We start from the raw sequence: 10709 nt of genomic DNA, 5'->3' as shown, positions 1-10709 counted from the left end.
TTGGAGGTTGTGTGATGAATGAATTGAATGAATGACGTTTTCAGCCCTTTGGACACTACGACCTCGGTTCAACATTTAGTCCACTTTTTACTTTGAATCTTCTGACTGTAGCATCAAGACCAATAGGATTTACACACACATATGTTATGCTGGTTTATGAGAAAATAAAAAAAAACTTGTGCTACAGATGTTCTCGTCTTTGTAGTTATTTGATGAAAATAAATTCACATTTTGGAAAATGAATCACTATTAAATTTAGTCTATAGTGGCATAAAAGGAATTATATTAAGATTTTGATTTAAACATGACCTATCCCCAGATATGAGGTAAACATGTTCAAATCAAATATCGATTTTAATGATAACAATGCTATCAAATGTTGATTTATTTTTAAGTACAAAAACAATGGAGTTGTTGGCCAAGCTATTTGTGTTATAATTTGGTATTAATTCTGATTCTCAAAACGATTATCAAAATGCAGAATGAGCTGCAAATGAGTCTCTCATTTGGGTTGCCAGGTTCAAGGGTGAAATCCAGTTGATTTAAACCTTGAAGGACTCTGTCTGACCTGCACCATCACTACCTAAACCTTAGCACCTGCAGTCAATCATGAATGCACTAGCACGGCTGCAGCTCAGTGAGTGAATTCTGGAGGTTCTGAGCTTTCACAATGGGCATAAGTTGTGATTGTAGAAGTGCTGCTACAGTTTTAAAACTCTAGGGGCACAGGGTACACGGAGTTCCTTTAAAGGTGCTATGTGTCATTTTATACCCAAAAAGGAATTTATATTTCTATATATGTACAGGCCATAGTCTATATATATGGACATGGCTAACCTGCTAGCTGCCACGTTCCAAAAGTGGGTGTGCTTCTGAGTCCATCAACTCTGGCTCCAGTTCACTTTGTACTGAAAAACTGTCACCACTCTCTCCATAACTGCTGCTGTCAGGCTTGTCATTTTGGTCTTAAAATGTTTGTATTAACCCTCTACATGATCCTGGTCATTTTTTTCACTATTGTGTCTGTAAATCAAGATATGCATAGTAATAACAGACAAATTAGGTGTTTTCTTTCCCCAAGGTCACTCCTGTTAGCATTAGCAGCAGGTTTGATTGACAGCATTAAGGAAAGGGGTTTTATCTTCAGCAGCCTCTGGATTGGCTCTTTGTTTGTTATGATACTTGCGGTTGAAATTTCAAATATGGAATTGGGCTCCAAATTCACCCCTATAACTGTTAGCCTCGATGAGCTTCATTTGCCGGGAGCCGAACGCTATGGGCGACGTCACACTCCTTTGTGACCTGACTCCAGGATGCTAAAGAGAGTCTGCTTTCACTCATGACTAGCTGATTGTCCAGAGGGTGGGTCCAACTGATGAAACTTGCCTAGTTAAATACAACTTTTCTTTTTGTCCTAGCAGTGTATAAATGTACAATGAATACATGATTTAAGAAGGCAAATAGTTTATTTATAAATGGGTAAAAAAAATATGACACATCACACAGTTTGACAGTAGCAAAATATGCTAAAGGTAAGTGCTTTTACAAATGAAAAGTCATTACTACCGATTAATCACTGTCAGTGTAGTAAAACGTGGTAATTGTTTTAAGTCACATTAATAACTAGTCATAATTAAACACAGCATCATTATGGACTTTCAAAAGTGTCTATCATGTCTCAGGACCAGGCCCATCGACAGACATCTAGGGGCCTGGGGCAAGAAACTGAATATGAGCCACTATCTGATATGAACAGGAAGAGGGTAGAATTTGTTGACCCCTTTGTTCACCCTGTTCACTCCCCTGCTCAAGGCATCGCTCCCTCAGTCCCCCATTCAGGTCTCTGAGTCATTTCATCATCCTGCACAGACAAAAACACACAAAAAAGCACAGAAATTATTATTTCTTTTTAATATAGATCCGATAAAGATAAAATTATTCTGAAGAAAGTATAAGACAGATGAGGAGAGGTGGTGCAAAAAAGCCAGAATTGTACTTGAGTGAAAGTATAATTACTGTAAAGTAACTCCATCATAGGTCTGATTTCAGTTTTTTAATTGTAAATATAATCTTGACAGAAACAATACACACATTTGAAAATACCAATAAGAGACAACAAAATCCGTTGTCGCTTATAGACTTGTTACGCTTACGCACTTATTACATGCTATATCAAAGCAAAGCAGCAGAACCTCATCAAGTGTCCATAAAGACTATACTCTGCTCCAATCAGAATCAAACCAGGTCAAATGTGTACTTCTATTTAACAAGTATGTGGTCCTGCTACTTGAAAAATATTACTGAACAAGTAATAAAAAGTATATTGAGAAAAACCTCCTCCTTGTGCAAAAGTTAAAGGTGCTGTACCTGATTTTTTTACCATCTTAAAAAACGTAAAAGAAAAACATAACTAGTTTATTTATTTATTTAATGGTTTGCAGTGGTCCAAAGTTATTCTTCTCTTAACTTATGCATTCCCCTCCTTGAATCACCAACTTAGTGTGGTGGAGGGGGTTGAGCACCCGAATGATCCTGCGAGCTATGTTGTCGGGGGCTTCATGCTCCTGGTAGGGTCACCCACAGCAAATAGGTCATGGGGGACAGGTCAGACCAAGAGTGGTTCAAAAGCCTTTCATGATGAGAAGAAAATCAACAGCTACATTGCGTGGACTTGCGTTCCCGGAGTCCCACCCTGGAGCCAGGCCTGGGGTGGGTGCTCAACAGTGAGCGCCTGGTGGCCAGGCCTTTCCCCACGGAGTCAGGCTTGCTTATTGCCCCATAGCTCAGTCACTACACGTTGGAGCTTACCCCAGTGAACGAGAGGGTCGTGTCCCTGCACATTTGTGTCGAGGACAGGTCTCTCACTGTAGTGTCAGCCTACAGGCAAAACAACAGTACAGAGTACCTGGCCTTTTTGGAACCCCTGAGAGACTAGACAGTTCATCCACCGGGGACTCTGTCGTTCTACTGGGGGATTTTAACGCCCACGTGGGCAACGACAGTGACATCTGGAGGGGGACTTCTGTGCTAGCCAGTTTGTCCATTACGAACACCATGTTTGAGCATTAGGGTGTCCATCAGCACACGTGGCACCAAGGGGAGGCCATGGAGGAGGACTACTGTTCAGCCTTAAAGAGATTCTGGCAAACCATCTGACGCCTCGGGAGGGAGAAGAAGTGCTTCACTAACACTGTGTACAGTGTGGGCGGAGACCTGCTGACCTCAACTGGGGATGTTGTCGGACAATGGAAGAAATACTTTGGCTGAAGTCACTGATGTGGTTGGCAAGACTCCTTAAGTCTCTTGTGGGGCTGTCTTGGCTGACACGTCTCTGCAACATCTCATGGCGGTCGGGGACTGTACCGCTTGACTGGCAGACCAGGGTGGTGGTCCCTCTGTTTAAGAATGGAGACCAGACAGTGTATTTTAATTAGAGGGAAATCACGCTCCTCAGCCTTCCTGGTAAGGAGAATCCAACTGATAGTCGAACCTCGGATTCAGGAGGAGCAGTGCGGTTTTCTTCCCGGTTGCAGAACATTGGACCAGCTCTATACTCTCCATCAGGTGCTCAAGGGTTCATGGGAGTTTGCCGAAAACAGTCCACATGTGTTTTGTGGATCTGGAGAAGGCATTCGACCATGTCCCTGGTAGTGTCCTTTGGGGGATGCTCCGGGAGTACGAGGTCCAGGGCCCTTTGCTAAGGACTGTCCAGTCCCTGTATGACCATAGTAGGAGCTGTGGTCACATTGCCGGCAGTAAGTCAGACTTATTCCCAGTGCATGTTGGACTCAACCTTTGTCACCGGTTTTATTCATTGTATTTATGGACAGAATTTCTAGGCGCAGCCAGGGGCTGGAGAGCGTTCAGTTTGGGAGCCACAGGATCTCATCTTTGCTGTTTGCAGATGATGTTGTCCTGACATTGTCCATCGAGGCAGGACCTGCAGCAGGCACTGGGGCGGTTTGCAACAGAGTGTGAAGCAGCTGAGATGAGAATAAACCCCTCCAAATCTGCGGCAATGGTTCCTGACCAGAAAAAGGTGCCCTCTTCGGGTGGCTGGTGAGTCCTTACCTCAAGTGGAGGAGTCCAAGTACGTCAGAATCTTGTTTGCGAGATCACGAGGGAAGGATGGAGCGTGAGATGGATGACCTATGGTCATGGGCTTTGGGTAATGACCGAAAGATCAAGATCACAAATACAAGTAGCCGAAGTGAGTTTTCTCCGCAGGGTGGCTGAGTGCTCCCTTAGACATAGAGTGGGGAGATCGGTCATACGGGAGGAGCTCGGAGTAGAGCTGTAAGAGGAGCCAACTGAAGTGGCTCAGGCATCTGCTCAGGATGCCCCCTGGACGCCTGGGAAAGACCCAGGACACGCAGGAGGGACTATGCCTCTCGGCTGCCCTGGGAATGCCTTGGGGTGCCACTCACTCAACTACATGGGGAAAAAAGCAAATCAGGTACAGACACTTTTATGGATTGTATTTGAGTATTTATTATGTATACTAACCAACTATGCTGATTATTATGTAATATTATATATAATATTACTGCATTTTGGGGTGACAAATATACAAAACACTGTAGGCTATGTTGGTTTTTGTTCTCTTGCATGAAGAACAGACGCAGAGGCAAAGAAATCATTTTTTAGAGCTTTACTGTCACTTACAGCAATATAGTCGACTTAAAGTCAGCATCCAGCAAAATTCTAAGCAGAGTCTAAAGCAGAGTCTAACAAAGTGAGATTGCACCAGTGTTTTATAATCCTCCTTTCGTGAGGACTACAGAGAAGAAACATGGCCTTGACCAAAATGACCGTAATGTAGCTACTATCCTTCCTTAGTGCGATAAATGGCAGCTGTTGCATGGGAAACAGAATGTTTGTACCTTTGTAAGAAAGAAAGTAATGTATTATGTTTGTATATTGTTCATAGCTACTTACCTCATCTCTTGTCATCTTTCAGTCGAAGTAGCTTCCATCTCTGGAAAAATTGTTACCGGGGTGGGAGAAATTATTTGGGAGGTCATTTTGTGCTTCATGTTCTCTTCTAATTATTCTGGCTCTTGCATCCCAATACTGTCTTCTTGATGTTGCATAGCAGTTTTTATATCCTGGCTTTTGCTCATAATTTCTTTCATTTTGTGCTCTGAAAACATCCACAAATTCATAACTGTCTCTTGCATTATATGTTTCAAATCTGCCAACGTCACGTGTAGCATGACATGTAGCATTGTTATGCCCTTCACTTGTGATAAAACACTTCTCTCGTTGATAACATGCCGACTTGGTTGCTTCTTTGACGCAAGCCCATAGCCCCACAGCATGCGTATACACTGTAATCTTCAGTGTGTTATTTCTTTGTGTGAAGGATAGCACTTGAAGTGACTTGCATTTCATACTCCGAGTAACATACCCCCACTCCCTGAAAACCAATCTGGGGTTAGTGCCACCAGTTAAAAATGTTATTTGTTGCAGTTTATCATCTTGCATCATCTTGTTACCTGGTACAATTTGTATCCATAGCTCAAACCATGAGTAGATGCTTTCATCTCTTCTGTTTGGGTTAATTCTTTGATTGTTTCTGTTAAACACATCTATCTGTATATTTACTGTGTCATCCATTTCATTAGAACCTCCTTCTTTTAATGCCCTTCCCTCTTTGCTTGAAGTTGCAAGAAAGGGCATGCTAGCTTGATGAACATTAGCGCTAGCATTTTGGGATTCTCTCTGCATTTTTTCTAATAATCGGGGCTCTTTAGTTTCTGTAATCTTGAGGTCTGGACGATGTTTTTCTTGTCTTTTAACCATGTTTGTGTCTGTAATGGTGTGGATTGCGTTTGTAAGTTCATAAGCTATTCCTTTTTGGTGATTTCTGGACGGTAATTCTGTATTTCGTTGCCTTACTGATTTATTGAAATCATCTTGACATCTTAACATCAGACTTCCTTTTCTTACAATTCTCTCAAAATCTTCCCTATGAGATTTACCATTGTTGATGTTATATTTAGTACCATATTCTTTTTTGGTGGACCTCTCATACTTGTGTCCATTAGTTGACCTGTCATGACTTCTTTTCTTTGCAGTGTTGTCTGGATACGGTTTTGTATACTTGCGTCGAAGTAGTTGTTCCCAATCTCGCTTAAATTCAGAAGCTTTGTGATAATCGGCATCACGCCAAGCTCCACTTCTTCTTTGATGATAATGAATATGCCTCCGTCTTTCTGAATACCTTTCCCTTTGATACGCTTTTGGCAGTAAGTGATCTGGTTTAGATAACCTTTTTAAATTTTGAGCTTTACCATAATCATTTCCAATATCTCTTTTCCTTTTTTGGTTTGGAATTTTTATCTCTGCCTCAATTACTTGACTGCCTGAATATATTTGTTCATTTTGAGAAGTGACTGCGCATGGTTTCTTTGTAAACTTTTGATCATGTAAACTATTGGTATCTTGAGGTAATTCCAAAGACAATGTACTTCTTTGGGAAGCCTTGTCCTCTTTGATTAAATTGTCAATCATTTCACACATTGAAATATATTCTGGATTCGTAAACTCTATATTGGCATGATATATGCTTGGGTCTACTGATCCACGCTGATTTTTTCTGTGAGCCTTACGATAGTCTACATTCTTATTGCTATTTTCCATCAAGAATCGTTTTGACTTTTTTCTCCTAAAAGTTGCGTTTCTTTTTAAATGTAGAGCTATATTGTTGCTGTTGTGTTCACTCCTTTCACTTTTGTTCTTTTTGACTTGAGTGTGATGCTTCTTTTGATATTTTTTATGAGAAATTTGTTTTTCTGTGTTTTTTCCTTTGTTTGAACTTGCATTTGCTGATCTTTGTTTGCTCTTTGGCTTTATTGAATGTGCCACGTCATCTTTTAAGTCATCATTTATCATGTCCAGAGCTATTGAATGTTTTGATAAGTCTTCATCTCCATCATTAGCAGTGCCATTGGTTACACAGTTTCCATCATCCTGGTTGTAGTCCATTGAGTAATTACTTTCAGTGTGGTTGTGCAGGTTTTGAACATGACAAGCAGCTGTCTTAGTTGGCAGTTTTTCCTTTCTTTCCATTTTAGGCAGACTTTGTTTTGAATTCTCTGGTGTATGTTTAATGTTTTCTTTTATAATGTTTCTGACTTTTTTTGCGATTTCATACTTGGACAAATCTTTTGGATTGTAACTGTAAATTTGAAGTGTACTTTGTCGGTTTGGATCTTGAGGTCTCTTGACTAAATGCATTGTTCCATCAGCCTTGCAGGTGTCATTTGTATTATTGGTTTCACTTCTGCTTACATACTTTGGAGTCCCCTGCTTCTTTATGCCAATTTGAATAGGAATTTGTTGTTCGGGGATTATTTTAACTTCCTTGTAAGCTTTGTTTGAGCTTGCTTTAGATAATTTTTTTACACTGTTTGGATTTACTGAAAGAGAAAACTTATCTTGGGCTGGTTTCTGAGACCTTGCATCTTGTTGGTTAACCTTGTTTAGATCTTTGGAATGTTGGTGCAAGTTCTTTTCATTAACTATAGCTTTGTTGATGCTTACAAAATTTCCTTTATCCTGATTGTAGTGCCTTGAGTGTTTACTTTCAGTGGGATTATGCAGGTTTTGAAAATGACAAGGGGCCATTTTAGTTGGTAATCTTTCTTTTTCCATTGCCTCCCTAAAGTCTTTCTCTATTGGGTGTCTGGCCTTTCTTGTGACTGCATACTTGGACAAATCTTCTGGGCTGCATTGGTGAAAATTAAGTGTACCTAGTCTTTTAGGATCTTGAGGTTTATTGACCAAAAGCATTGTTCTGTCAGTCTTACTGTTGTCATTTTTATAGCTCCTTTCACCTTCGCTCTCTTGCTCTTGAGTCTGATGCTTCTTGAAGTCTTGATGTAGCATTATTTCTTCATCATTGTTAGCTGTGTCACTGCTTGCATAATTAGCTTTATACTGGTTGTAGTGCCTTGACACTCTACTTTCAGTGGGACAAGCGGCCATGTTGGTCAGCCATTTTTGCTTTCTTTCTATTTTAGGGTACCTTTGTTGTTTTGAAATCTCCATATAGCCTTTTTGATTTGACTTGACAACATTTACATACTTGGACACATTTTCCTGAAAGGATTTCCTGATTTGAAGTGTCATTTGTCTTTTTGGATCTTGAGGTATCTTGACTGAAAGCATTTTTTTGTCAGCCTTGTTCTTGTCATGATCATTACTGCTTTCTCTTTTACTTCTTTGCTCTTGAGTCCATTTCTTCCTTTTATTAATTGGATTATGAGTGTGTTGTCTGAGGTTCATTCTTGCTTTGTAATATTTTTTTGAACTTCCCTTTGATAAGTTTTGTGTCTTTTTTTGCTTCAAATAATGTGATAAGTTATCCCCTTCACTCTGGTTGTAATTCCTTGGATCATTTCTTTTAGTGCGAGTTTTTTTTTTTTGAACATGACAAGCATCAATCTTTTTTATTAGTTTTTTTCTTCTCTCCATTTTTGGGCTTTTTTTTTGTTGTAGAAAGGTTTTTGTTTCCATATAGCTTTTTTGTTTAGACTTTTTTGCAAGAACATTTCTTGCATTTACATACTTGGACAAATTTTCCAGGAAGCATTTCCTGATTTCAAGAGTCCTTTGTCTTTTGGGATATTTGGGTATTTTGACTGAAAGCATTGTTGTGTTAGCCTTGGTCTTGTCACACTCATTACTGCCTTCTCTTTTGCTTACTTGCTCTCGACACCATTGCTTCTTTTTATCAGTTTGATTAGGGTTCTGATGCTTATTTTGATATTTTTTAGGAGAAATACATTTGTTGGTGTTCATTCCTGTCTTGTAATCTTTCCTTGAACTTGTGTTTGCTGATATTTCCACACTTTTTGGCTTTAAAGATTTTGCCACGTTATCTCCTGTTTTCTGGTTGCAGTGCCTTGGATCTTTACTTTTAGTGTGAGTTTGCATTTTTTGAACATGACTAGGGGCTTTCATTTTTAGGAGATTCTTCTTTATATCCATTTTTGGACAACTTTTTTTTTTTAAAAACATTTTTGTCTTCCAAAAGCCTTTTTGGATTGACCTTCCAGCTTTTCTTGTGTATGGATGCTTGTGTAAATCCTTTGGAATTGAACTCACTCTCAGCTGAAGTAGTCCGAGTCCTTTTTGCACTTGTGATAGCTCCAAACGTATAGCTGATTTCTGGCCTTGACCTTTGTCTTTTCTATCTCTGCTATTCATTTTGCTTTTACTAAATTCTTGTTCATGAGTCCTTCGCTTCTTAGCTACAGCTTGACAATCAACTTCTGTAGTTTGTCTTTTCAATTTCTCTCTAAAGCCATTTTTCATTGGCACTGAGCCATTTTTTGGGCTTGCAGAGAAATGCGCATTATTAAAATTTCTTGTTTTGTATATATATTCTACAAATTCTTCTTGATCTTGGTACATTGGCAGTGATTCTGAACACTTGATAGATTTCCCATTCCTTAATACAAGCCCACTTTCAGTATCTATCTCCAAGCTCCAATCTCTCCAGTCTTTGTGTTGCTTTACTAGAAGGTCCACAATTTTGGAGGCATAACTTGACTCACGTTGTTCGCTCATGCAGATTTTATCAGCTTTTCCCAAAGTATCCTCAAATACTCCTCCTCTCTTAAGAAAAAACACAATGTCGACTAATTCTACTCTCAGTTCTTTGCAGATTCTCAATGCGTTATTTCGACATTGGTAATCTCGTCCAAGGTTTTTAATGTTGTCTTTTTGTTGCTCTGGTGATGCTTCAACAGTTGTTGTTACCCCATGGATGTTTGTCTGACTCTTAACTTTCTGAAGTGTGGCAGTTTGTTCTTCCTTTTCTTTCACTAGATACTCATTTACTATTTTAGATTTTTGAAAGTCATCTGTGCAATCCATCATGTTCTCTTTGTCTTCTTGAATGTTTTGTCTTGTGTTTTGATCCTGTGCTTCAATTTGGGAACTTGGGCAGTATGTTGTGTACACTTTTGGTCTAATATGATTTTTCTCTCCTCGCATTATTGAGTCTGGTGATGTTTTACAATGTGTATCAATGTTGGAATGTGATGTATTTAGTGATTTATCTTCTTTTTGCTTATGTTCAGACATATCTGGTGTGCTTTGAGTAGTTTCAGTGACTTCTTCATTTTCTACACTTAGGTTTCCTCCATATCCGGTGCTCTCTACTCTTTCACAATCGATATAATGTCTTGGTCTTTTTAACTTTAGCCTTCTTGTTAGTTGTTTACTCACTGCCTTTTGGATTCTTGGCTTAGTCCCCTTTTCATTGGCAATCTCACATATAGCAGCATCTCTTGTGTCATCATCTTGCTTGAAGCTTTGTTCAAATTGATATAAAGTCTCTTTGTTAAGGACTGTTAAACTCATGTTCTCATTTTGGACCAGCTTTGTCCGAGTGAAGTCAGTCATCTTTCTGGTTTCCTTGTCTTGAGGAATTGAGGTAAATTCAGGGTTTGATATTTTTCGATATTGGTGTACTATGCAAGGTCTGTCCTCATTTCCATCCCCATTGCCTTTATCTTTTTCCATATTACTTTTTGCATTCAAGGCCCTCTTTGGAGCTGCAAACATACGAGCAAGGATAGCATTCTTGAAGTCTTCCATGGTTTCAAATTCAAGCAACTCGCCTCTTGAAGTGTTTGCAAGTGAGGATGTGTCCATGTTCTTCAAATTTCTTGGTTCCTCTCTGTTCATTAGAG

At 39.5% G+C, this 10709-nt stretch overlaps 1 protein-coding gene across 1 annotated transcript; it reads right to left on the bottom strand.

The window, feature by feature from the left end:
• Positions 1-1564: 1564 nt before the first annotated feature.
• LOC129456259 (uncharacterized) lies at positions 1565-7869 on the bottom strand. The gene is made up of 2 exons (XM_055221942.1): positions 4939-7869; positions 1565-1861 (listed from the first exon to the last, which is right to left on the bottom strand). The coding sequence occupies exon 1, from the start codon at positions 7795-7797 to the stop codon at positions 4957-4959; it is 2841 nt and encodes a 946-aa protein (XP_055077917.1). The 5' UTR covers positions 7798-7869; the 3' UTR covers positions 1565-1861; positions 4939-4956.
• Positions 7870-10709: the final 2840 nt, after the last annotated feature.

Source organism: Periophthalmus magnuspinnatus, chromosome 5 (genome assembly GCF_009829125.3).
Source record: "Periophthalmus magnuspinnatus isolate fPerMag1 chromosome 5, fPerMag1.2.pri, whole genome shotgun sequence".
NCBI lineage: Eukaryota > Metazoa > Chordata > Actinopteri > Gobiiformes > Gobiidae > Periophthalmus > Periophthalmus magnuspinnatus.
Note: the sequence above shows the minus strand (reverse complement) of the source record. Positions and strands in the feature narration are given on the sequence as shown.

What these genes read in the sequence shown, in the direction of transcription:
- LOC129456259 (XM_055221942.1), bottom strand. Translation starts at nt 7,797, where the DNA reads ATGCTTTTGGTCAATAAACCTCAAGATCCTAAAAGACTAGGTACACTT.